Raw genomic sequence first — 27,482 nt, 5'->3', positions numbered from 1 at the left:
ACCAGAGGGGGAATTAGAACTGCGTCTATCAAGGCAGTCAAAGAGAGGTGGCTTCTAAATTCAGCTGCAATGTGAAAGCAAGAACAGCAGCATTTTCTCAGACCTAATCCCTGCTGAGAGATAGCCCTTGCCCATCGCACACTTCCTTGTTTGGAATACTTTGTCCAAAAGCTAGATCTCCAGCAAGCTATTTATTTGTGATTGCTAAACAAAACCTTCCCCCATGACGCATTTCAATTTCTACTGGATAGAGGGAAGGATCTGCAAAAGGCTGTATTTGCAGCACCAAGAAAGAGCAACGCAAGTCCCCAGATGGGGTATGAGATCTTTTTTTATTCAATTTATATTCTATCTTTCTGCCCAGAAGATGGCTAGCTAAAAATTAAAGTGGCTGACCAAAAACCCTGGGGGGAAAAGAATGACCTTCCCCACAACTTCCATTATCCTTCCCCACTAGTCAAGAGGAAGGATGGCTGATGGAAGGATCGCACAACTTTGTATATCACACGGCAACAGAGAAGTTCACAACTGGCCTCAAGGCTGTTTCAGAATCTCCCTCCCCCGCTTTTTTTTTTTAGTTTTAAGCAACTTGCCGGCCTTTCTGACTGTAAACCTAAGTTTGCAGCAACACCTGGTGAACCTCAGCCCTGGAAAACATTTGAACACCAGCCGGAGGGCAAAGCTTTGAAACAGTTCAATCCTCTACTTCATTAGAAGAAGCTGAACAAACTATATACAATTATTGGATTTTATTGGCACAGTTTATACCTGCTGAAAAAAAAAATCAGCATTTTTGGCACGAGCATTTCGAAGTCCTTTTTAAGCTGCTCCATGTCACATACACAATTCCACCCAGGAGACACACAACGCTGGTGATCTTGAGTGGGTGGCTCGTGGCTCTTCCCTGCCATCGCCTCTGGAGGGCAAGGAGGGCCTGCCCACTCTGACGGAGGCAACAGTTCAGAAGGTACAACCTGAAATTCCAGTATTATACGCAGCAATTACTGGACTCTAATGCTTACGGGGTGGGAAGGGGAAAAGAACAAACGCAGGACTGCAGAATGGGCAGGCTGCTTGTACTGCAATTGCATTATGTGCAAGGAAATGAATTCAAGTGTGGCTTTTGTCCTGGCATCGGCCATTCCTTTAAGGAACTTAGCCCTGAGTGCACGTTCAAAGGCCACGCATGACCGTCCCCAGGAAACGCCTGGGCCACCGCCCCACTGCTTCTGGTTAGGGGCTCTCCACGAAACCGCTTTTTGCACCCCCGTTTGTCCTCACGTTTCACCCTTCCAAGTAAAATAAAAAACTGAAATAAGGGCCAGACGGTCTCCGTGGACTCCAGTGTGGAGACCAGTTTTGTGGTGGCCTTGACCAACCCCAGGGAAGAAACACGCTCTCTCTCGGGCTCCTGATGGAGGTCTCAACAGCGCAGGCCAGCTCCCTTATGCCCTGTCAAGTGACCTTTTCCTCAACCCTACAGATTCTGAGATTCATGCTTCTCTGTGCCGGGACATGGTGAAGCTGAAGTAGCTTCATGAACTGCAGCTACAACGGAGAGGAAGCGAATCAAAAAGAAATCAGGCTGCAGGCTCCCTGTCCGATGCCAGGATGGCATATGCGCCATACCAAGCTCAAACACCGGCAGCTCCAGTTCAGCGCAGAAGCCCACACTTGGTGGGAGGAGAATGTGGGCTTCTGACTTTCTAACAGTGGCTGATCCTCATTCTCAGCCTGGAGGCATCTGCCAGGGCATTCTACGGGTCACGGGAGATGATATACACCAGGGACGTCCACAGGGCATGATTAAAAAAAGGAAATCAAGAAGGCAGCCATGACTCATGTGCACTGCAGAGCATCACTGGGGCCACCATCTTGACTTTTTCCCCCCACACACTGTGGACACTGATATACATGGAGACCTCCTTCTCCCCAGGTTTACTATTCTTGCCTCTCCCATCCTCCCACCGTTTTTGCCCCCTAAACTAGCATTTCTCAAACTTGGCCGCTTTAAGATGGGTGGAGAATTCTGCCTGGGGAATTCTGGGAGTCGAAGTCCACCCATCTTAAGGCGGCCAAGTTTGAGAAACACCGCCCTAAGTAGTTTGCACAGATTTGCCCTCGACAGTGGCAACTCTCCCAAATTTCCTTAGGGTTGGTTGTCTCCGACAGAAAAGGCAGTCGAGTTGCGTTTACCACTTCCAAGAACATCTGGAGACTCGTTCCGCACACCCAGATGCATTCCTTGCACATCAGAGGCGCCCCAAGGTCCAACTCCTTCCTCTTGACGCACCAGCATTCTACACGCAGGGAGTCCTCCCGGGGGGCTCTCCTGATGGAGAATCTTTCAACAGCGTGAGCTCCCCACAATGCAAAATGGTCACTTCCTCCGGCCCAGAACAATAGAGGTTTTCAGCACTTTGGGGACGTGGCGGATGGTGAGAGACACCCGTGTCTCACGTGTCAACGTGTCCCCAAATTCACAGCCACGGACGCCCGCGTTGGCCACTTTCTGCGTAACGGTGTCCTCTGTGACGGGGCGGATGCCATGGAGGTAATGCACATACATGTCGTCCTGCAAGACCAGGAGGCTCCGGGGCTTCAGAAGTAAGGACAAGACATGGCGTTCCTCCTCTGTCTGGGGGGCAGAATTCTGCAGAGAATGAAGGCCCCGTGGTTGGAAAGGAAGGGATACTTTACGATGCCGGATCCCCCGAAATGGATTCCTGCCTTAACAAGAGCACTTCAGATGACTGCAAGCCAAGTCCACGTACCCATTACTTTGACTTGCCAACTGAGGGTTTCCCTCTAATTGCTACTAAATCTGCCCACAGGTAACCCCCCTCCATTTTATTTCTCCCTCAAATCCTGAGCATTTGCAACCACAACAGAGCCATACCCAAAGAGACCCAACTGCACAGCTTTCCTCTACCCAAGAACCCCCATGTGGGGGAGATGGGCAGTGATAAAGTTTGATAAATGAAATAAAATAAAACCCTCCAGATGTATAGACTTCAACTTCCAGAATTCTCAGCTGTTGCCACAGGGACTGGGGAATTCAAGGATCAAAAATCCACTGGTTGGGGGAGGCTGGATTGGCAAGTTATCATGGATGTCTTTCTTTTTTTTTTTGCACTACGCATGTATCGTGTGACAAGGAAGATGCCGGAGCGGCTGAGGGCAACTGCATGTGCCCAGAGCCGGGGGCGGGCTGCTTGCGTGCAGAAGTCTTTCCCAATAACGGGGGCTTCGGGGGTTTACAGTCCCAGCAAACCTGGAGGGGAAGGTGAGGCGGCTGGTAGAGAGAACCTGCTTGTGTACAGTTCTGTCCACGGAAGATGCTTAACGGGGTCAGTGAATTAATCCAAGGAATGGGATAACACAATACCCTGAACCACGAACTACCCAGGACCGGCTCCACACAGCGTGCTGAATGGCAGGAAGACCAGCTAAGATGGAAACCACCCAGCTCAGCACGCTCTGCACATGCAGCTTCCAGGGCTGTGGCTAACCTGGTTAAGCACATGTGAGCATGCCCTACATGTGGCCAGGAAGCCATGAAAAGCTAGCCATGAAGTGGACCCCCTTAAAGCTGTGACAGAAGAACAGAAACAGTTTCCTTGGACTCTCCAGCCATGCTTTGGCCAAACCCCAGAACTAAGTAGATTCCCAGTTCAGGCATTCCACGCGCCCCCCTCGGTTTACAGCTTTGCCCAGCCGGCCCTGGATGAATCACCCAATTTATTAGTTGGGGCTAATAAATAACATCTTAATAAATAATATTTTGGGCTGGCCTTCACCTCTTGGCTTTCGGACTGCGGTCCTCTGGTGATGGGACGGTAGAAGTCGAGGAGGGTGTGTGACCCTAAGCTGATGGTGGTGACGGTGGGGAAGTACAGCGGGCCATCTTCGTGCGGCTGCAAGCCAAACCAAGCAGAGTCAGAGAAGCACGAAAGGGGCACATCTATCCCCACACTGGGATAACCGGGAGGGGGGGGGGAGAAACCCCCAGCGCTTACCATGATGCCCTCGCCCGGTTGGTACTCGTTCACCAGGACATGATTTGCCAGCCTTCCTCCGAAGACGCCAAGGGCAGACACTTTCTCCGCATAACTCTGGAGCCAGGGGGGCAGTTTCTCTGGGACCATCCCTTTCGGGTGGGGCAGCCCCCCTGCAAGCAGGCAACAAAGAAGGCAAAGCTGAACTTTGCAGAAACACAACAGGGGTCTTGCCAGTGACGCAGTGGACCAGACCAACTTTCCCCAAAATGGTGCCCTCCAAACAGGGGGGAACTCTAGCTTCCAGAATTCCAAGCCAGCATGGCCCAAACCATGGGAATTCTGGGTGTTGCAGTCCAGGCACCCTGGATGATGTCAAGTTGGGGAAGACTCTACTTAAATTAAAGACTAATGGGTGGAATTATAGTGGAATGAGTGCTTTACATGCCAAACTGCCCAGGGTCAACCCTCTCCATTCCCAGCTGGGCTGGGCAGGAACCCTGGAAAGCAGCTGCTCCTTCCTTCTGGTTTGTTAATTCCACAATGCTTCCCCCCTCTGGCCGGGCCCCAGAGAAGAGGCATGGAAAAGTGGAAGGCCCTGGATGCCAGGCTGGGAGGACAGGCCTGTTGCTTGGAAACTAGGCACAGCAGAGAAGGAATCGGGTGCCGTGGGCCTCCTCCCTAAGAGAACCGAGCGGAGGTGAGGGAGCAGCCCATCCTCAGGATTTATCTCCATTCCCCTTGTGCAACATTTGACTTCCACAACACGAAAGCTGAGATTCCCCTCAGCATTTCTCCTCTCTCAGCCTATGCAGGACAGGCTTCCCTTGGGACGCTCCTTCTGGTGAGGGGCTCTGAGGTCACCCTTACATAGGAACTCCAGATATGTTCCAAAATCACATGATCCCTGGACCCATACATGCCTACACTGAGTGAGAAGATCTCTAATGGGATCTAGAGCCACCCAGAGCTCTGCTTGTAGGACCCTAGAGGAGCTGGAACACCAGCCAGGACGGTTTCAGCATTTACTGAGGTCTCTGACCCGCCGTGGGACCAGACCTGACCCTGTTGCTTCTGAGTAATCTCATTCCGCCTGTCCCCTTTCCACATCCAGGCTCTCACCTGGAAAAACTGATGTCGCCAAAAAGTGGCTCCTTCAACTACCCACTAACTTTTCCATTTTCTTAGATGTCCTTAAAGGAGCTCAGAGCATCTGGCAGATGATTTCCCACTGAAACCAATTTGCAAGAGAGAGATCTAAACAGGGATCAACACAGGAAAAGACTGTGGGAGGAGGTGAGGCTTGGAACAGCTAAACAGTCAAGGTCTGACTGAGATCCACGATTCTGAATGCAATCCACCGGTGCCAGCTAACCACCTTGGGTCATATACGCACAAAGTAAAAGACGGCTTCTTCAGCACATGCATACGTATATGAAGAGACCAACAATTTACCCCAGTTTTGCAGCCTCCTCCCAGACAGCTGAGTCCACTTTGGCTTCGGGGCACTATAAACCTGGTGGCAGGAAACAGAAAGGATCAATCTGTGGAGTGTAGGCCTCAGAAGCTAACCAGCATATCCTGCTCCCTCCTAAATTGTTTCTGCCCATCCAATCCAGTCCGGCGGGATGGGCATGCTCCGGGTCCCATCAGCCAAGGAATGTCAGCTGGCAGGGACCGGGAGAAGTGCCTTTTCTGCCGTAGCGCCTGCCCCCTGGAACGTCCTCCCTCCGGAGAGTAGGAGGGCCCCGACCCTGCTGGCCTTCCAGAAGGCCTTGAAGACCTGGCTGTGTGCCCGGGCCTGGGGCCCCGAGTGCGCAAAGGGCCTCGTTTCCTGGTTGTGCTGACCCTGACGGATTGTAATATCTCCTGGCTGCTATTTGTATTTAATTTCTTTTTGCACTGTGTTTAATTAATTGATTTTATGATTATTCACTGCCCAGTCACTGGTTTGAGACGGGCAGCTATACAAATTGAATGAATGAATAGATAAATAAAGCATCACATGAAGGGGCTCATCATTAGACAGTTCTCTTTGTGCCTCTAGAAGGTTAGAACGCGCACACGTACTTGTTGCAAAAGGTGCTGCTCCTCGGCTTCACTGATGAAATCTGGAACGTAACAGGCGACTGCTGGAGCCTGTAACGAGAAAAAATACACACAGAAGCAAGTATAAAACCTTGATCTCAGCCCTGGCCTGCTCTACTGGACCCTGCTCAGCCATGGGAACCATCCAAACATTGATGGCTTTGCAAAATATCACAGCATTTTGCTGGTATTTGCAAAATACCCCACCCTGCCTGTCCACCCAAAATACATAGGGTACGACTTTACATCCCTTGGGACCAAACGGTAAGATGTCTTTTTTTTGCCTGTGGTAATTAATTTAAGGTTACAGCCACGCCAATCAGAGATATTTTCAATGAACTTTGCGCCCAGGCCTACGGTACAGTGTCCTGCTACCCGCTCTTGTTCACCAATTTCTGTCCGCTAAGAGGGTATGAGTGCAAGCGAGGCCAGAGCACAAGCAGTCATTTCTTGGTCAACTGGCCATTTTATATACTGTCTGAGCAGTAATACAAACCGAACTCTGTTGATGCCTTAGCGCGAGGCAGGAGCCAGGGCGAAGCCAGCCACAGACCAGCCCAGCGTGTGAACCAAGTCCATGCGGGAAAGCGGGCGGCTCAGCCATTCATTCATTCTGCATTCGTCCAACCAACAGCTAACGCCCCTTCCCTGGAAAAATACCTGGGCTACCCGAAAGAGCTCCATTGCCCGGACCTCAGACTTCTCAGCGCCAGGGCCAGCCGTCCACGGTTTCTCCCCCGACTAGCAGAGGCTGCCGACCTGGCCAGGAGAGGCGGCCCCGCCGTTTCTGACCTGGGAAGAGACAACGGCGGGTTCGTTGCAAGCTTGCCCTGAGCTCCTGTTCTTTCTTTTCCCTGAATTTTGCACGAAAAGGCCCTTTCGTTCCATTTGCAAGCCAGCTTGGACACGCCTGCAGAACCCTCGCAACGAAACCCTTTGATTCCATACAGCCAGATGCCACAGACAGCACCTGTTGAATTTCTTCCTGCCATGCAGCTCCAAGGGTCCTGTACAAATGGGTTAGGGTTAGGCTTGGAGGCTGAAAGAGAAATCTTAGGAGGTACCCACCTTTCCCCGCTGCCCCAGGAGTCTGAACTCCCTCTGTCCCAGGACTCACCTGCATGCTGGCTCCAACCGGCCCACTTCCGGGTTCCTCGGGGAACGGCAGCCGCCTCACCCAATCAAAACTAAGTTCTGCCGGGCCCGCCCTTCAGAGTCGGAAAGAACCAATCTGCATTCAGATGCACAAAAGCCCGGCCCGCTCGGCATTCTGGGAGTTGAAGTCCGCACAGCTTAGAGTTGCAAAGGTCGTGGAACCCTGGTCTGGTCTACCCTTTCCTTATGGGTCTGAAATGTATATCAGAGCAGAACAACTTTAAGGACAGAGTAGATTATTATTTGCCCCCCAAAATCCAAAGGCCACTAATTCAAGGAAGTGGTGAGGGTGACAAAATGGAGGGTGGGTGGGTGGACTAGGCCAGAGTTTCCCAACCTGGGGAATTGTAAGATGCGTAGACTTCAACTCCCAGAATTCCCCAGACAGAATGGCCATTGCTAAGAATTCTGGGAGTTGAAGTCCACAGCTTTGTTTGAGAGAAACTGCTCTAAACCAGGATGTGGCTTAACTGATTGGATGGATACAATCCTTGCAGTTTATAAACCATAAATGTTTAGCATTTATGTGAACCCAGCCAATAGTTAGTAGCTTGGAGACCCTTGGGCTGAGGCAGCTTATAAACTGAACGAATAGGTGAATATCAGTTAAAAATATTTATGCTGCTCTCATCATCCTGGAGGAGGTCTATGTGGTTGGTAAGAATGGACATTGATGTGATTATGTGACAGCACATGATCGATCAATTGATCGATCAGTTCTGCTTTCAACTTCCCATCCTGGATACCTTTATCTTCTCTACCAGTTTTCAACTCTTAATTCCTACCCAGCAGAGCATTTGATCTGCTCTTCAACTGACCTTTTCTGAACCACAATTTCATACTGTATTTCCAAGCTGGGCATTTACCTTCAAAGTTCAAAGAGCAGAAAGGAAAGAGTTCTGGACACAGTGCACATAGAAACACTTTTTATTAATTTGTTAATAACAGATAAGCAATAACATAGTGATATTTTTGTCATGCTCATTTTTTTTTCCTTCTGGATAACCAGGGATCAGGGAAGACAGAAACCATGCAAGATTCCACGGGGAGTTCAGCAGACGGCACGGCAAGCTGTCTCACACAACGGTTTACAAAGTTATTTCTCTTTGAAAAATTAAAAAAAAAATTGACATCTAGGCAGGAAGAACACAATCCAGTGTGATCTCTATGGAAAGAAAGATTATGGAAAGCCATCACAAGGGGTTGCTACCGAGGCTGGTCCATGTCTTTGAGGAAGACAAGGCAATCCCAGTTGACCATTCAATGGCAGAGGGTTACCCTCAATTTAGAAGAGGGGGGCACGCCAAGATTGTGCCCGTCAAACTGAAGTCAACCAAAGGTTTATTTATTGCTAGTGGATGTCAGAGTGTGGAGAGATGCCTAACATGTGATCAAGAAAACCATGAGGATGAGTGAATGAGGATGTTTTCACCTGTTTTCTATAACCTGGCATCCTCCAGATGTGCTTGGGAATAAAAAAAGTTACCCAAATTCCCAGCCATCTTGAGCAATGTTGAGAACTGTCATCCCAACTCATCTGGGGGAACCAGTTTATGGAAGGCTGGTTCACACTACAGTGAGAATGAAATGTGAGTCCAAACTGGGGGACAAGTATCATATCCCACAACACAACAATGACAGTGAGAAGGACGTAGGATGAAGTGGATTGGAAGATTCAATGTGATAGTTTGGGTTCTTTAAAATTATTTAATATATCTGTACATAAAGCTCCCCAATATTTCACCAAGCTTGGGGTTTCTTCTTTTGGCCAGAATGCTACCCTCCCTTTACCTTTTTTTTTTAATTGGTCAAAAATAGATGCCCAAATAATCTCAACTTCTTACGTTCACCCCATTTCTCCTAGTGGAATATTGTCATCTTTCAGCAGCTGTGCAACAGTAATGGCGGCCTTGTCCCCAAATGCCTGTCCCCCCGGAAGCCCAACCCTATTGGATTTCTCCAGACAGCACAGATGTTGACGCAAAGAAAGTCTTAAAGTGGCAACCTTGTCATCTCACCCAGCTCCCTGGTCAACAAGCGGGATGGCTTTCCCAGCCTCTCCAAGGGGTTGACAAGTGTGGTAAGGAAAAGAAATTGGAAGCACCTGGAGAAGGACGGACAGGTAAGCAATTCGCTCAAGGCCAGATGGAGGGGAGGAACCTGCCTCCCAAGGTAGGAGGAAGTCCTGGACTCCAGGCTCAGCTTCAACGCAAATTATGCAAGAGACTCAACAATATTCAAGGGTAAGCAAAGAAAATTTATGGTAGAAATGTCAACGTTTCTCCTGAGGTTTCAGTGCCGAGCCTCCAGTACCGCTGACGGATCCCACCACCAGAACTTCAAAGGTTTGCTACGTTGTTTTTCTGCTTTCTGATGTTTCCATTTCTAGTTCATTCCTGTTCATTCTTCAAGCAGGACCAGGTGCTCAGTGCACCGTTAGTCTTAACGTTTTTCCACTTTGCCACCCCCAAATTCAGTGAAACTACCTTCAATTAAACTAGGAGAGGAAGCTATGAGCAAAAGCTGTATGGTTGAAATATTACCAAGATGGATTAAGGCAGTGTTTTTCAAACCGGGCGACTTTAAGGGGTGTGAACGTCACCGCCCAGAATTCCCTAGCCAGCATGCTGGCTGGGGAATTCTGGGAGGCGACGTCCACACCTCTTAAAGTCGCCCGGTTTGAAAAACACTGGATTAAGACCTAACGCTCTGTAGCTGATAAATGCAAGGGCAAGATCAAGTGGTGTTATAATATCCCTTCCCTGCCTTTTGCTTTTTTAAAAAAAAAGAGAACTGACTTCTGGTTACTTACACACAGAGAGATACACACACTACACACCATCAGAGGATGCTATTGGGTAGTTTACCCCTCCCTGTATGTTAATTTGCACATACATAAGCTAAGCACGGCTGCTAACACACACTATATTTTCAGTTAGGGTGTCTTCCTGCATCTGCAAGTCAAAGAGAGAGGTTTCAGTCAGAAAGAGAACTGCTAACAAGAGAGGCCACTTATGATATTAGCCAACTGTGGGCAAATGTGTTGGCACTGTGGACCCATCCTGCTCACGCATTAGTAACAAAATGGGGAGGTGAGAGCACCCCACCATGTAAGCTGTAATCATGTGAACACTTAGTTAAGAACAAGCCCCACCAAAGTCAGCAGGGAGTTACTACTCAGCAGATGCAAAGGGTTTGACTTCTGTAAGCGATGACCAGGGCAATGTTCTGTAGGAGACCGACAACATAGGCAGAGTTTAGGAGGAAAATAAGGGGGAGGGCAGAGGATTAGTAAGGGCTGTACTTCCATGCAACAACAAGCCAAGATTCTGGAGAGCCTTAGCTTCATTATAAACAAGCTGTAATGGTATGTGGGAAAGTCCTTGGGAGACTGGGCAGAAAGACGCTGCCAAAGGGAACGGTCAGAGAAGAGGAGGCAGAGCCCGCAGCTGGATAGTGGGAAGGGCAAGAGGCTCAGAAGGGGCCCTCCCTAGTTTCTCGGGCTGGAAAGGAGGCGGCAGGAGAATTGTACTTTCAGACTTGCAAGGTTCTGTTCATGTAACCTTACAATGAAGTAGAATCAACTGACTGGCTGTGACTCCTACCTCGTCGACCCCGCCAGGCCAACACAAGCTGCCTGCCTGCGGCTAGGATCGTAGCTGGTTAACCAAGCGGAGGGATTATTTATCACAGCCTTCCTCAGTGTAGTATTCTTGGACTACGTCGGACTAAGGCAGTGTTTGTCAAGCTTGGCCACTTTACGACGTGTGGACTTCAGCGCCCAGAATTCCCCAGCCAGCAGGCTGAGAAACAATGGTGCCTGGCTCCCTGGCCACACCCAGAGGACCGGGTTGGTGGCAGACCAGGGGAGCCGGTTGTCCCTCAGCCTACATACTCAGTTTTGCACGAACGCCAAGCGGGCTTGCTCCCCAGAGGCTGCAACGTGCGTGGGGGGCTTTCCAGGAGGGGCAGTTAAGATCCCAGAGTTGGGCCTTTTTTCTATACCGGCGGCGAGGAAGGTCAGAGGCTTCTCTCCACACCCCAGCTGAAGGGGTGTTGCCCTGGCAAAGAAAAATGACTCCGACGGCCGTTGCCGACTCCTCGGACAGGAACAGAAGTGCTAGAAGTGGCCTGTTGTGCCACGGCTCGGGAAGTGGGGGGCAGACGGGACGGGTTCCGCATTTCTCACAAACTACCGGGGGTGGCCACGTGGCTTAGCAAGGCACTGGGGTTCACTATAACGGCAGTGGGGGAGGAGGAGGTGAGCGACAGAGCTGACGAGCAGTCTTTGATTATGTGGGGAGTGAAGAAACAGCAGAGGAGGAGGAGGAGGAGGAAGAGGAGGAGGGGAAGGGCGCGGGGGACTTTACGGCTGCATTTCCGCACGGAGCATCCACGGGAACCAGCAACAGAAGAGGATCCTGCAGGAGAGAAAGGGAAGCGTGGTGTGGGTTATGTCAGGGGTGGTGGGAAAGCTACCAAAGAGGAGTGGAAGGAAAGGGATTTTCTGGTCTCCCTTAAGGAATATTTACAGATAGTTCTTGCTTTATAACCCTTCATTTAGTGACGGTTCAGACCTACAAAGGTGCTGAAAACACCGACTTATGACCGGTCCTCACACTTACGACCATTGCAGTGCCCCTGCAGTCACGTGATCACGATTTGGATGCTTGGCAACCGGTTCGCATTTATGACCGTTGCAGCATCCCGTGGTCACCTGATTGCCATTTTTGACCTTCCTGGCCGGCTTCTGGCAAGCAAAATCAATGGGGAACCACATGATTCACTTAACGACCACGTGGTTCGCTTAACACCCACAGTGATTTGCTTAACGACGGCTGCAAAAGAGGTCGTGAAATCAGGTCAGATTTGCTTAATGGCTGCTTCGCTTAGCAACTAAAATTCTGGTTCCAGCTGTGGTTACTAACCGAGGACTACCCGTACTTAATCACTGGAGGCCACCTCAAGTACGAAGTACTTCTAGGTGGCTTATACAGGATTGAGAACAACCGGAGAATCCCAGGAAGAATAAGCAGACCAACAACCAAACAATAATAATACCCTGTAATCGGGCAAGTGATCCTCAGTCAGCTGCTTTTACCTAGAGATGGAATTTTCCGATGTGATGTCTTTCGGGGATCTGACTGTGGTGAAGTTGCGCTTCGGCTGTGAAACTACAAGAGAGAGGGGAAATGTCATTATTATTATTATTATTATTATTATTATTATTATTATTATTATTATTTCAACAGAGAAAGAAGCCAATTTGACACCCCTTTTCTCCTCCTCTGTCATGTCTTCTGGATCTTCTCTCCTGCAGGAGATGACATGGAAATCCAGCGGAGGCAAAGATGCCGCATGCCGCAGATTGAGCCCCGTGGGTTGCTAGCCAATTCCCCTCATGTTGCTTTCCCAAACTGCAGCATCACATTTAAATAGTACTTCTGTCCTGCAAAACAGCGATCAGCAAAGTCCAGGGTATACCTACTGGTAACTCGGTGCACCTTCTTCCCTGAAGTGCCGTCTTGGGAATCCTTTGGGCCTCCAATCCTGCAGCAGAGATGGTGCAATTCACTTATGGTTTAGGAACAAAGTTAGCATCCAGCTGAGTTACTGGAAGCCCAGTGGGTCAGATTTGCTTAATGGCAGCTTTGCTTAGCAACCAACATTCCAGTCCCAATTGTGGTCATTAAGTGAGGACCCCCCGTAGTGGTTCCCCTGAGATATAAGGAACTCTCATTCACGGCTTCCAAACAACCAACCTACCTCTGGACCCTAGAAGGGGGAGCAAAGACCCCATGCTTAGGAGCGCATGTGAAGTAGCGAACTCCAAAGACAGAGCCATCGTGTTTCCCCGTGGGCTTGTCCAGCTCAATTCCGAACCAGTAGCCTAGGGAAAGGCAGATGGGCGAGAAAAAAGCACCGTAAGCATTGCCCTCAACGTTTGCGCTCCTTACGATTTATGTTGTACCGGGTGTGCGGTTCTGATGAGGGTCACAGAAAGGCAGCGGAGGCCCCGCACCTCAGCCGCGTCCAGGCCCGCAAGTAGGGTCTCTGTCACCTGGGGCAAACATGGATTCCACGCCCATTTTGGCACTCGGGGCACATGCCCCACTTGTCCCCCCCAGTTGCGGCCCCATCCTCTCTCCCACCCGCAGCCAGCATCCGACCCCGGGCCTGCCTCACCGGGGGCAAAATCGGTTTTCCCATAGAAACGAATGATGCCTTGCTTCTGCCCTGCCACCAGGACCTGGTCCCCAATGTCGATCTTCAGTCCTTCACAGTCCAGGCTGCCAACGGATAACGATTTCTTCCTGAGAGCTGGGCGGGGGAGCGAGAGAAACAAGAACGGCATATTTTGGTTTATCCTTGTGCAGGATTCCAAATTTCCCTGGTGGACAGGGACGTCCCTGGAGGGGTCAACAGGTAGGCGCAAATGGGGCGGCTGAAGCCCTGACTCTATTCACAGGTATGCAATGCACGCGACATGCATTAACCAAGGGCGGAGCTTCCATCGCCAGGCCACGCCCGCCGTTTTGATGCTGCGGACCCTTCTGTGGGTGGCTCGGCTAGCAGATGACAAGCTTTGTGCTTACTCTCGTGGAATGTTGGCCTGTTATCCGGTTCATCAGCTGGGTAAACAAGGCCCGACTGCCGTGTTGTGCCATCAGAAAGCTGGCTGCCAAACCTTGACTGGTTATAGCAAATTCATACTTGATTTGCATGGCCTGGCCCTGGATATCCCCCCTTTCTTCCTGTCCTCGTTTGCAACCCGGCTTCTGGCTCACTCCTCTTCCCAGGGCACTGGGCTTGTGAAGTCCTTGGCCTCTGGGGGGTCCCCTTTCGTGGGTTTTGTGGGGCTTGGTTCGGTCGTCTGGTGTTGCTTGGAGGACCAGGCCAAAAAAATATACATATATGGAGAAAGTTAGGTCAGCAAGGCCCTGGCTGGAAAGGTAGGCCTTGGCAGTCTCCTGAGGATGTCACATACTGATGTTTCCCCTCCTCTGTCTCTCTTCCTTTTCCAACACTCCTTCATAGCTCCTTTCAACCTGCCTGTGCTCTTCTGGACCCCCTTGCCCTCCCTAGAAGAGGGAAGAAATGCCTCTTCCTGGACTTCTCCTTCCACCTGCTAGGGGCCACCACCCCAGCTGCTACACTCCAAGATCTGAGCAGCTGAGTCAAAGCTGAGAGAAGAAGCCACCATCCAGAGCCTGCTGGCTGCCACGGGGGCCCATTCCACAACACCCCCTCAGAAGAGCGCCACAAGCTACCTTTCCGGTCCTTGTCCTTCTCCTTGCGCCCTTTTGCTGTCATGCGGGAGAAGTCCATGCGGGGGGTCCGTGGGGTGGAGGTTACTGATGAAGGTGTTTGGTCAGCAGCTTTGGAGATCTTGGACACTGAAGCAAATAATCCTGGGAAGGCAAGAGAGAAGAAGAAAATGGTAGCCCCAGATTAACGGTGCTGGCAATAATTTCACAATGGCCATCCATGAAAGGGCATCTGGCCAGTCAAGGTAATCTTCACTCTTCCACGGGACCAGCGTCTCTAATGCAGAAGTGGGCTATGCCTTCTTTCCTTGTTCGGTGACCAGTGATGCAGGCTCTTCTGATTCTCTAAAACGCCCCAAGATGTCATAACGTCAAAGAAAGTTTTGTCCCCATCCATGCCAGGGTCACCCTCTGCATTCTCTTGGTCTGGCTCTGCGTAGTGGTCCGATCTCCTCCCTCTTGGCAATGGGAGGAATTTCATCTTGACCTAGCTTTGCTCCATTGGCCTAGATGAGAAGCTTAGCAGGAACCCAAGTTAGGACTATTTGCTACTTCTCTGATACTTCACTCTGATGAATTTGATGGAGGAGAAAAATCTTACCGTGCTTTGGTGGGCAAATAAAGTAACGGATTCCACCCACGCTGCCATCGTTCTTGCCATCGGGCTTATCCAGTTCCACGCCTACCCACTGGCCACTCGCAAACTCGGTAGTGCCACAAAAACGCAAGGTGCCCACCTACAGCAAAACATGATGGGCTGGGGTTACACCTGGAGAACAGAAAATTACCTGTGCATCATTTGTCCAGATACTGATGTTATCTGAGCTGGGAATCGAATGGGAAGTGGATGCTTCAGGATGCTTCCAAGATTCCCTGACTTAATTCAAGAAGGGTGATCCAGATGGAGAAGCAGCAGCCTGCCTATGGAGCTGACTGGTGCAGATGGACATCTGGATGGCAATGTAATGTGTAGCCCAGCCCCAAGAGCGACACAACAGTACAAAGAATCTTGGATAGCTACTCTACTCCCGTGTCAAGTCCCTATACAGTTTGAGGGGGTTCCCAGAATTTTCAGTAATGCAGCAGGAGTGGCTGTGCTCTTAGTCTGCACACAGATCTCCCTCCCTCCCTTTTTTCCCCTATCCTCCCTCCTCCTCTTTCTTTCTTTCCCTCCCTCCCTCCCTTCTCTTTCTCTCTCCTTTCCTCCCTTTCTTTCCCTCCCTCCCTTCTCTTTCTCTCTCCTTTCCTCCCTCCTCCTCTTTCTTTCCCTCCCTCCCTCCCTCCCTCCCTCCTTTCTCTCTCCTTTCCTCCCTCCTTTCTTTCCCTCCCTCCTCTTTCTCTCTCCTTTCCTCCCTCCTCCTCTTTCCCTCCCTCCCTCCCTCCCTCCCTCCCTCCCTCCCTCCTCTTTCTCTCTCCTTTCCTCCCTTCTTTCTTTCCCTCCCTCCCTCCCTCCTCTTTCTCTCTCCTTTCCTCCCTCCTTCTTTCTTTCCCTCCCTCCCTCCTTTCTCTCTTTCCTCCCTCCTTTTCTTTCCCTCCCTCCTCTTTCTCTCTCCTTTCCTCCCTTTCTTTCCCTCCCTCCCTCCTCTTTCTCTCTCCTTTCCTCCCTCCTTCTTTCTTTCCCTCCCTCCTCTTTCTCTCTCCTTTCCTCCCTTTTCTTTCCCTCCCTCCTCTTTCTCTCTCCTTTCCTCCCTCCTCCTCTTTCTTTCCCTCCCTCCCTCCCTTCTTTCTCTCTCCTTTCCTCCCTCCTTCTTTCTTTCCCTCCCTCCCTCCCTCCCTTCTCTTTCTCTCTCCTTTCCTCCCTCCTTCTTTCTTTCCCTCCCTCCCTCCCTTCTCTTTCTCTCTCCTTTCCTCCCTCCTTCTTTCTTTCCCTCCCTCCCTCCCTCCTCTTTCTCTCTCCTTTCCTCCCTTTCTTTCCCTCCCTCCCTCCTCTTTCTCTCTCCTTTCCTCCCTCCTTCTTTCTTTCCCTCCCTCCTCTTTCTCTCTCCTTTCCTCCCTTTTCTTTCCCTCCCTCCTCTTTCTCTCTCCTTTCCTCCCTCCTCCTCTTTCTTTCCCTCCCTCCCTCCCTCCTCTTTCTCTCTCCTTTCCTCCCTCCTTCTTTCTTTCCCTCCCTCCCTCCCTCCCTTCTCTTTCTCTCTCCTTTCCTCCCTCCTTTCTTTCCCTCCCTCCCTCCCTTCTCTTTCTCTCTCCTTTCCTCCCTCCCTCCCTTCCAACCAGAACACCAAAATCTGATCTCAGCACTACTGTTGATTAGCTGTGGCTACAAGACTGTAGAGGAATGCAGACACAGCCTTGATGAAGATACACGGGAGCTGTTAAGGGAAAATTTAACTCTATCCTGGGCCAGGGGAAAAAGTGGGAAAGAAACTCAAGATGGTCCTGCCTGGATCCTCTTCAGCGTAAGAGGGGACAGAGGGAAACTCTGGCAGGCTTTCACGATTCTGTTGTTATACCCTACCACAGCAAGAGAGCATTCCTGTAATTCTTGCAATATTAGTTTCCTGATCTGGCCTATCTCAAAGGGCTGGTAACAGCCATCACTGGGTTCTCCATCCTTTAGGGAAGAGCAGATGAAAAACCAGGCAGTCCAAACACAGCCACCCAGAGCCTGAAAGGGACATGGGGGCAAACCTCTCCCTGTCCTTGTGGGCCTGCTCCTTCCTTACCTTCTGCCCGTCCACAAGGACCCGGTCGCCAAGCTTGAGGCCCAGGGAGAGGAGCATGAGGTTCCCAGGGATATTGTCATAGTTGGGCAGGGTGACCTTGGGGAGGCTGCAGCTCAAAGGCACGGCGTCCAGGAGCAGCTGCTTCAGCTCCTTGGCGATCATGGCAGCCTCAGCCTTGTCCAACGTCATGTCCATGGGGTCCGGCACAACGTCAGCTGGGACCTGGCCTTTGCTGTTCTGTGGAGGGAGAGCAAGAGAGGGAAATGCAGTCTTTCCCCAACCAAGGGCAACGCAGGGGCTTTTGACCTATGTGTTGGAGGCCCTTGTCATAAAGTTAAATGGGGCTCTTCAGACATGAAGCTCAGTGAAACCCTCTTGGTCCAGCCTCTGCTTGGGCGCTTCCAACAAAGAAGAGTTGACCACCTCCCTACAGGCTGGATTCCTCGGTCAAATGGCCCCTCCCGGGGGTCTGCAAGAAAGGGGTCAAAAAAGTCAAGTGGGTGGCCACAACTATGCAGTCAATGCCCCCTTCCTGCAGACACCCATGGTCCCTACTGTTAGAACATTTTCCCCAATATGCTAGCAGAATCTGCCTTCTTAGAACTTAATAAGAACAATAACAGGCCCCAAGTTGGAGACGCAAGACTTAAGTCCATTCTTCTGTGGCTGCCCTCTAAGATGATCGAGAACAGATCCAGTTCTTTTCAGCTGGATAAACACATCCATCCTTCGCATCTTTTTTCTCCTACCCACGTCCCTTTCTGTGCACCACGGAGGCTCAGCCTTTTTTTTCTGGCAATGTCAGTTCCAGCAGAGTTGTTTGAGGCACTCATCTTCGCAAAGTCTCCTGATTAACAGGCTAGGCTATTTATACTGCATCTTCGAAATCTAATTTATGCATCTAGTTTTACACATTTTATACATGAGCGTCATTAGCTGTCCTCTCCCTTGGTCAAAGTCCCAAACATGCATAAAGGAAACTACTGGAGAAGGGGAAGGGGAAGCGTGTTTTGAGGCATTGGAAACCTTTAAATGATCCTGAGAACGTTGGGTCTTCCCCTCTTTCAGCCAAACGCCCTTCTCCCCTTTTTCCATGCCCCTCTTTTTTTCTCACCCGGACAGCAGGGTTGGCCCCGTGTTCCAGAAGACACTTCACGGCCCCCAAACACAGATTTGAAGCAGCGATGTGTAAGGCTGTTCCGTGGTTAAAATCACTGCACGTCGAGTTGAGAACTTAAGGAAAAAGAAGATACAGAGCGAGCAGGTATTCAGACAGAATTATTTCAGGCTGGTTGGCAAAACACTAGGCTCAGGCACTATTGCTGTCCTGCATTTGATTTCTCCAACCATACCAGGAGACACAAGCATCCAGGGATTCCTCGCTAATGCTGAAAGGGGTGGACTTAAATCGTTTGGTTTTGGAATTTTTCTTAAAAAACGTTGGCTTCTAAATCGGCCCAGCTAGCTAAAACTTAGAAAGCCTGATATAGTTCAAGACCCACATGTTAGAAAACCTCCCGTGGGCCTTTGTGAGTGTGGCTGTTTCCTTCACAACTGGTTGGGGTCAATGGAACATCACTTAGACCAGTGTTCCTCAACCGTGGCAACTTCAAGCTGTGTGGACTTCAACTCCCAGAATTCCCCAGCCAGCCTGGCTGGCTGGCTGGGGAATTCTGGGAGTTGAAGTCCACACATTTTCAAGTGGCCAAGGTTGAGAAGCTCTGGCTGAGAGAGAAAGCAGGACCCCAGATCTTGCAATAATCATTACACCATGGTTGCCATTTGCACAAATTGCTTTGCTCTGCTTCCTGTGATGACTCTTAGACAACATGGCCAGCTTCCACATTTGGCCAACACTTTAGCATCCCTGCCATGAGCACCAACCCAACATGTCCTAGCTCAGACTACCCAAACACCTTACTGAACATACAACACAGCAGAGATTAGCAGACAGTCCCTTTCATGTTGCTGCATCTCTGACATCGGAGGTTGCCAAGGAGTTGTGGGTCCCCAGGAGATGAGCAGCTGGTTACCCAGGGCAGTTTCCCGCAGGTTAGCAACCAGGATGCATGCTCTCTCTCTCTTTTTAATGACACAAAAGCAATTATTTTGCCAATGTCACCATGCATTTATGGCCATTTTCCTACTGAGGACTAGAGCCTCTTTCTTTTTTTTTTAATTAATGGTGAGCTTTCTCTCAAACTAAAAACAATTACAGTTGGGGATTTGGATCTGTGCATTATTCCAAATTAAAGGGAAGCCTCCCAAACAAGAAATTGTTTGAAGGCCTGACCTCTTGCATTTCCTCACATGCATCAACCGACACCCTGGTTTGAGGACAGAACTGCCTGAAACCCAGTTGCTATAACACACTGGGGTTGTCATGAGTACTGATGGTGAGCAGGAGGGGGCCCCTATCCAGGGGGGAAAACGCATGCGTAGTACTGAGGAGTTGAGCAGCCATTCAAAGAGACACAGATCAGGCCCGCCTTAACCTTTGGGGTGTATCTGTCTGGGTTTTTCCCACGTTTCTTCAGTTTGTTAGGATTTTCTGTCTACTGTAGCAGTAATAAAGCACCAGAGACCTATTCCCTGTCTCAGCGTGGTTCCTGGCTGTTAGGACAGGGGTGCAGCCATGCACTTCATCCTTCCAGGCCAGATCCTCTAAATTGTGATAAATACCACCCTCAGTTAATGAGGAGATTAACGTTCCACTGGGCTCATAAACCTGCACTGAAAACGTGCAAGAATTTGAACATGGGTAAATCAATCTTCCTGAAGAAAATCAATCTATGTGATCGCTAAGAGTCGATACCGACTTAATAACACGTAATCAATCAATCAACTTTTTCTTTTGAGATGAGTCACACAGACTCTGAAGCGGACAATGTTTTATAAGAGGCACTTCTAAAAGATGGGGAGCAACCTCTCATTTGACACCAACTGGTTTTACAAGTGCTTGCACAATCTATTTGGAGGGGGGCACCTTTCTAATTAAGATTCCTCGCAATGGATTATTCTAAAGAAGTGTTTTTCAACCTTGCCAATTTAAGATGTGTGGACTTCAACTCCCAGAATTCCCCAGCCAGCATGCTATTGAATCCTAAGATGTGTGGACTTCAACTCCTGGAATTCACCAGCCAGCAAGCTGGCTGGGGAATTCTGGGAGTTGAAGTCCACACGTCTTAAAGTTGCCAAGATTGAGAAACACTGCTGTAAAGCATTAATTGGTTGGCTTAAAAATAGTGATTGAAGCAAGCTTTGGAGAAGGTGCCAGGTGATTTTGGCCTCCCTTCACCTGGGAAAGGTGCTCCATCCCCTTCCCACAAACACACCTTTTGGCTTGGAGGCCTTCAGGAGGATCCGGATGAGTTCCGGGACGTCAAAGTAGGCTGCGTAATGGAGGGCATTCATGTTGGTCCAGCGGCTGCGCAGAGTCACATCTGCCTCTAAAGCCAGCAGCTGGTTTGAGAGGCGCACTGCAGCAGCGGGATCACCTGGGACAGATGAAAGTACGGCTGGGCTGCATCACAACCCTCCTCAAGAGAATTTAACCCCACCAGGAAAATCGTCATTAGCAGACGCGTTTGGAACAGCACTTCGTCCTTCCTTGAGCCCCAGTGGGGTAAATTCTAATCTAAACCACGGTGACCCTATTTTCTTCGAAAAAAATAAACCTGGAAGAGGGGCAAATCTGAAAGAGGTTCATAAGGATTTTAAAAAAATGTTTATGTTTATCACTTTGCTTTGCAAAGGGGAATTCAAGAGCAAAACCCAGAAAAACTTCACAAAAATGCGTATTCTGATAAAGGAGAGCTTTCTGAAATAAAGTGCTATCCTTTATAATAAAGGACATATGGTCTCTGTAATTCAACCTTCATAAGAAATGAAAGGGTTGTCAAGAAGGGGCTCAGAAAATTAACACTTCAGCTGTCTATTTTGGACTACTTATAATTTTAACTATGTTATGGAAAGGTAGAGGCACCACAGTTTAACTGGCAAAATGTTTTCTTTTTCTATTATTTCTATTTATTTTATTTATTTATTTGCTTACTTGCTTATTTATTTATTTAAACAATTTCTGTGGCCATCCATTTTAAAGCAGAGCCTATCTTAAAGCACAAGTACAAGGCCGGAGCGCTGCATTGCAAGATTTTACGTATTATTTCTAGCCAATATGTAGTTTATCTAACTCCTTGGCAGCTTTATAAATGTCATTTTTATTTCTGTGCCTCCGTAATATATAAATATTCTCACGCTGCTTATTCTTTATATAAAAAAAGAAGTATAGCAACATGATACTCGCTATGAAAATATCATTAGAGGTATGAAGTCAATCAAAGCATAGTTAAAAGGAGAAAGCAGCCAACTGGACATAGCCGCAGTAAAACTGCTAAGGTTAAAAATCTGAAATAAACAAACGAACAAACAAATGTATGTATGTCTTCATCTGGTACCGAAACAAGCATTTTGGGGGAAAGAATGTCATAGAAGAGGTGCCCTGATTGGGAAGGTGTCTCCCCCCACTTGCCCCCATCATGTTTCATCTTGGCCCTTCTCTCCGCCTTGTGCCTCTGAGACGGAGACCTTCTGTGGCATCGGGGGCAGCTCAGCCAATCGCTGCAGACGTCCTCACTGCCACTGTATACCCACTTGCACAAGACGCCATTTTGCCATCCCTGTATGGCCCTATAGATCAGTGTTTCTCAACCTTCCCAACTTTAGGATGTGTGGACTTCAACTCCCAGAATTCCCCAGCCAGCAAAGGGGAATTCTGGGAGTTGAAGTCCACACATCTTAAAGTTGGGAAGGTTGAAAAACACTGCTATAGATCTTGCAGATGACATGAAACTAATCCAACCCAAAGGGCAAGCCAAGGGCTCGATTATTAAAAGCCGCAGAGGAGGCGCCTTACCAACACCATGTGCGCCGGCTTTACAAGCATAATGCAGGAGAGTCATGTCTGTCAGCCCATCCCGGTCATCGACATGGCAGCCACGCTTCAGGATCTGGAGAGGACCGAAGAACAAGGAGGAGGCTAATCAAAGACATTATAGGGACATTCTCCAGCCCTCTTTGCCCTGCCACTGGGCCAGCCTGACGAGCTGGCAAGATTAAGGTGGGGTTCACAGTGGCACTAAGCTAAAGCTTGGGTGAGTGTCATGCCAACTCAGACACGGCAGCTGATGAATTAACGGTGTGGGGCTCAGTATGATGTGTGAACCCAGCTGCTGTGGCTTATTCCATAAACCCTAATCACAATAATAATTACTGTAATTGCATTTATATGCCACCCGACTCCCAGCGACTCTGCCCGTGACTGAGCAAACCACAGCTTAGTGCGGGGTTGAACCACAGCCTAAGATTTAGAGAAGATTAGTGCCAGAAAAGGTCTTGGAGGTCATCCAGCCAACTCTCTGCCAGCAGCATGGGGTTCTGGGTGGATTCAAAGAGGCATTTCAAAGGACCTCAACTTCCTTACCTGTCCCCGCTAGGTTAGTGGCACCTTTTAGATCTTTTCAGAGATGCCTGCCTTTTTTCTGTGTGCCCACATCTTTAGGCTTACATAGCCAAGATATCTGTATGTCCCAAGTGCTGTCCTCTTCTGTTGGTGCTGCAGTACCTGGGAATTCTCAGCCTCCAGATGCCTCCTTCTTCCTCCCCACCCCGACTCTTCAATTTGTACAACCACACACACCTTCTCCTATGCCATCTGTCCTCCTTTCCCTGGGCCTGAGGAAAGCACGCAATACCACAGGCCACCATCTCCCTCTTTTTTTTTAATAATTTTTATTTTAGTCAGTAAAGTCAGTAAAGTAAGAAAGAAAAGGAGAAAAGAAGGAAATCAAAGAAAAAGCAGGAAGTGCAAGAAGAGGAAAAGGATGAAAGAAAAATAGAAAAGAAAGATAGAAGGCAGTCGCTTCTGATCTTCTTCACAGCAGTTAGAAGGACAATATATTTTTACCTCTCTCTAATAATACATCATGTTACGCCTCTTTCTATAATCTGCCCTGTCTAATAATCGAAAGCATAAATCTTTTGATCTATCTTGTTGGCCACTGACTCAAATAAAGGCCCATTGCCCCTTACCTCATTGCCAATCATGTCTATTTTGTGCTGCACCTGGGGAACCCATTGGCGGATGATCGCAAACAATTCCGGAACAGTGGTGATAGGATCGTACAGGATTTCTTGGCAGGCTGGATCATTGGGGTCAAAAAAAGTGAAAGCTGCAGAGAAGAGGGGAGGAGGGGAGAGGGGAAAGGGTTTTACCCCACAGTTGGTTTCAAAGCAGGGGCGCTGAAATGCACGGGTAGGCCATTGGTTAGATTGGTGTTTCTCAACCTTGGCAGCTTGACGATGTGTGGACTTCAACTCCCAGAATTCCCCAGCCAGCCTGGCTGGGGAATTCTGGGAGTTGAAGTCCACACATCGTCAAGCTGCCAAGGTTGAGAAACACTGGCTTAGATCCAGAACACCAACCCACGTTATCTTCAAACATCCAAGTGTGCAAGGGCAGAGTTTCAGTTACCTCTGCAACTCACTTCCCTTCTGTGTAATTGTAAACACCTTTCTCCCCCCACCATTAATCGAGGGGGGTGGGCAACATGTACCTATATACAATTTCAGTGATATAAAATATATTTCAAGAGGCCTTTGTATAATGGACAGAGGTGCTGAGCCCTCTGCTCAACTGGGAACAACCTTTCACTTGGCGCTCTCCAATTGTCGTGGGACTACTTCTCCCGGAATTCCCAGCCAATAGGGCTCTTGGTGGTCCCAGCTTGGAATTTTAGGAACTGCCAATTCCAGCTTTTTCTGGAGGGCACCAACTTGGGGAAGCTTGCCTCCGAAAGCATTGAAGTTTTTTCAGAATAATTACATTATTTCCTACTAAACCTCTGGAGAATTCAGGAATCCACAATCTGCTTCTTTGCACTTCCCCTGAGTTCTTCTTGTACCAAAACATCCTTTCAGAGGGGTTTTGAAAAATATATTTTATTGCTTTTTCATCAACAATGGAAGAGAACAAGGAAACAATCTCAGAGGAATTTTTCAGATAATACAGTCATTCCAGCTGCAAAGAAAGCTGATTTTAGCTTAACACATGCAAATGTTCACTGCTGTTCTTTGGATACTGCTTTCTTAAGCACCGCCAATTAGGGGAGGGGTGGTTTGGAAGGGAAGAGAGGTGTTGGATCTATTACTCCAGCCTGTGACTCAAAGCTTCTGTCTGTCACCAGAGCAGCTTCCTCTTCCAGACAGCAGTCTTCTTCAGCTTTGGCTCTCCACTCCGAAGCAGCTGCATGAGTCCAGATTCTTACAAAAGGAAGATTTCTTGAAATGGTCCTTGTGGACAGACAGGCAACGGCCAGGCCTCCTTTCAGCTGCCTGGTTAATTAACTAAGTGCGATATTCCCATCAGTTCTCTTGCAGGGCAGCCAAAGCATTTGCTCCGAATAATCTGGAGTCAATGAATCACCTGCCCGTTCATGGATTAACCAATTCAATTTAATCAGCATACTTCTCCAGGCTCGATACAGGTGTCTTCTAGAGCATGAGCAGGCAGATTTTAAGCCAGTGAGATCTTTTTTCTTTCTAAGCAGAATTGTTCCAGGGTGCTGCAGGCTTGATTCAGCAGCTGGTAAGTAAAAACCAGCAGGTGGGAAGGCGCTGGCTCTTTTCATGGGCAACTCATATTGTCCTGGGTCCAAACATGGTGCTCAGCCATGGGGGTGGGATTTCAGTGGATCACAGGGTGTGAGAGCCAGTTTGGTCTAGTGGTTAAGGTGCTGGGCTAGAAACCAGGAGTCTGTGAATTCTAGTCCCACCTGAGGCATGAAAGCCGGCTGGATGACCCTGGGTCAGTCCCTCCCTCTCAGCCAAACTCGGTGCAAGGTAGGCTAGCCTCCTTGTGGTGCACCCCGGGCAACGTGACTTGTCACGGCTAAATAGTCTACACATCTGGCTGCGGGACCTCACAAGGATTTCCCAGCAAGAAAAAGCAGCATGAACACTGAACTGCTATGCCATACAATAAAAAAACAAAAAACAAAACAGGGTGTGAATTCAGCCAATTCAGCAAATCCTTTTTAGCATGCTGCCTGGACCTAATTAACTGGAGTTAATTCAGCAAAACATGGTTTAATGTTTCATGAAAATCTAGCTAAACCAAATGCAGACCAAGCCCACGATGGATCCAGCCACTGCTTCCTACACATGGTTTATGATTTAGGATACTTTGCTAATCATCTGGAGTTGATTCAATCATTTATTTGTTTAGGGCTAAAACAAACTCTAGTTTGGGACGAGGTGTAACACCAGGCACAGATTCCTATCTGGTCCTCTCAGAAGCCACACCACTGTGCAGCCTGGCCAACTAAAAAAATGACAACCCATGAAAACAAAAAATATTTAAAGAGAGGCATAACTTGAGCATTTTCTTTAAAAAAAAAAAAAGCCCCTGCTTTTGAAAAATATTTTACACAACCAAAATAAGTATTTGAATCATTTCTGTTGAAGTGATACCAATTCATCATTAATTTAAATAATTTATTTGAATAACATTTTCATCATTATTATTTGAACAAATTATATTAAAATAATGTCTGCATGATTTATATTGAAATAATCTCAATTCATCTTTATTACTTATTGCAATTATTATTTTGCACCGCACAGAGCATAAGGGAGACAGCCAGGGAAGGGGTGTGGGGACATGTCCCTCCTACACCCCTTCCCTGGCTGTCTCCCTTATGCTCTGTGATGCACACAATGTCTTCCTTGTCTCAGCTGCACCATAAAAAACAAAGGCAGGATTTGACCCAGAAACTTTTCTTTTTCCTCAATCTCAGTCTGCAGTCAAGAGAATTAAGGAGGAAAAATGCCCCAGCAGGAGCAGTTTTGGGGACTGCGAACCCCAGCCAACCCCTGGAGGCGGTGGGATTCTTACGGGCAACATTAAAGAAACAATTTCATACAACAATTTTAGCCTAGTTGAACAAATCAACCCATTCTTTATGTTTCCAACTAAACATAAACCAAGCAAACCGGCTAGATTTTACATTACAAGCTAAGCCACAAGAAACTAGCCATAGTTAAAGTTAACCAAGTTACCCTGCTGTGTGAATGCAGCTGCTATGTTTGGAACTGATTTGAATGAAGGATTTGCAAGTCTGTTTCAGTTCTTCAAGCTGCACAGTTGAACCTCCCTGGGCTGGGACCTGCCGTAGTCCAGGTCAGCCTGCTGTCCCTCTGGCTAGTCCTGTCCATGTCCGCAGGCAGCCGGCCTTCAGGCCTAAGGCAGATATGAACTTAGCCTCCCTCTCTGGCCCTGTTTCCTGGAACGTGGGCTGCTTGGAAAGCAAACGCTTTGCCACTCAGCTTTGGCACCAAAGTGCTGCGGACTGCTGCTCCTAAGCGGAAGAGCGCATGGCACCAAGCCCTGAAGCTATCTACAGATTCGCACACAGCGGCCTCGGTCACACCGATTCGATGCACGACAACACTCGGTGGAGCACCTCGGCCACCCCCCACCCCCGGCCCTTTCAGAAGGCAGGTCAACTGGGCAGGGAGGAACTGTCCAGGCTTCGCAGCGAAGGGCGAGGCTGAAAAAGAGCAGGACTGAAAGGAACAGCTCACCGTAATCTTTGGGGAGCGGGGCTGGGGCAGAAGGGTGGACGATGGGTTTCTTCCTCCTCTCTAGCGTTGAGCTCTGGAACTCCAGCGGCTGGTGGTCTTCCTCCGAAGGGAGCTCTGCTGAGTCGTCTTTAGTCATGGCTGTGGCAAGCTATTTCCTCTGTGCAGGGATCCAACAGGAGAGGAGAAAGAGGTTTGTAAGAGCCCAGGAGCAGCAGCAGCAAAGGAATTGGAAAGGCCTGCTCCAGCTTTCCTGCCCATGAGGCAAGTTTAAGGGTTGCAAATGGAGCAACTCTCAAGAAACTGGGCACCTGGAAATGCTGAAGAGCATAAAGCCAGGCTTCCCTTGTTGGGCGACCTCTTGGTGATTCCTGACTGAACTCCTAAGAAACTGGAGAAGCCAACTCTGACGCCCAAACAAGCTTTGCAACCTTCCCCCCTCTTTTCATCTGAAATCAAATCACAAATCTCCTTAAGCCACAGCTCGATGAATTATGGTTTATTGACAAAGCCATAATTAGCTGGGTTCATGTCATAAATTAGGCCATAAACCATGGCTAACTTTATGGCTGAAAGCTTGGCTTGCACATGGCCCTGAACTGATCCAAAACAAACTGCATTTATTGGAATGAGGGAACCCAGCCAAAAGGACCTGTTTTATCCGAAAGACT

At 48.9% G+C, this 27,482-nt stretch overlaps 2 protein-coding genes across 2 annotated transcripts; both read right to left on the bottom strand.

Moving 5' to 3' along the window:
- Positions 1–734: 734 nt before the first annotated feature.
- ALKBH6 (alkB homolog 6) lies at positions 735–6,151 on the bottom strand. The gene is made up of 5 exons (XM_063312119.1): positions 6,069–6,151; positions 5,454–5,514; positions 4,020–4,171; positions 3,801–3,917; positions 735–2,653 (listed from the first exon to the last, which is right to left on the bottom strand). Exons 3-5 carry the CDS (start codon positions 4,146–4,148, stop codon positions 2,381–2,383), a joined length of 519 nt encoding a protein of 172 aa, XP_063168189.1. The 5' UTR covers positions 4,149–4,171; positions 5,454–5,514; positions 6,069–6,151; the 3' UTR covers positions 735–2,380.
- A 2,001-nt stretch (positions 6,152–8,152) lies between these two features.
- Positions 8,153–26,966, bottom strand: CLIP3 (CAP-Gly domain containing linker protein 3). The gene is made up of 13 exons (XM_063312503.1): positions 26,815–26,966; positions 23,263–23,402; positions 22,088–22,181; positions 20,508–20,669; positions 18,287–18,405; positions 17,173–17,409; positions 15,111–15,246; positions 14,513–14,653; positions 13,428–13,562; positions 13,008–13,131; positions 12,730–12,791; positions 12,343–12,415; positions 8,153–11,662 (listed from the first exon to the last, which is right to left on the bottom strand). Exons 1-13 carry the CDS (start codon positions 26,948–26,950, stop codon positions 11,608–11,610), a joined length of 1,614 nt encoding a protein of 537 aa, XP_063168573.1. The 5' UTR covers positions 26,951–26,966; the 3' UTR covers positions 8,153–11,607.
- Between the last annotated feature and the right edge of the window lie 516 nt (positions 26,967–27,482).

Source organism: Candoia aspera, chromosome 10 (assembly GCF_035149785.1).
Source record: "Candoia aspera isolate rCanAsp1 chromosome 10, rCanAsp1.hap2, whole genome shotgun sequence".
NCBI classification, from domain to species: Eukaryota; Metazoa; Chordata; class Lepidosauria; order Squamata; family Boidae; genus Candoia; species Candoia aspera.
This window is presented reverse-complemented; position numbering and strand designations above follow the sequence as displayed.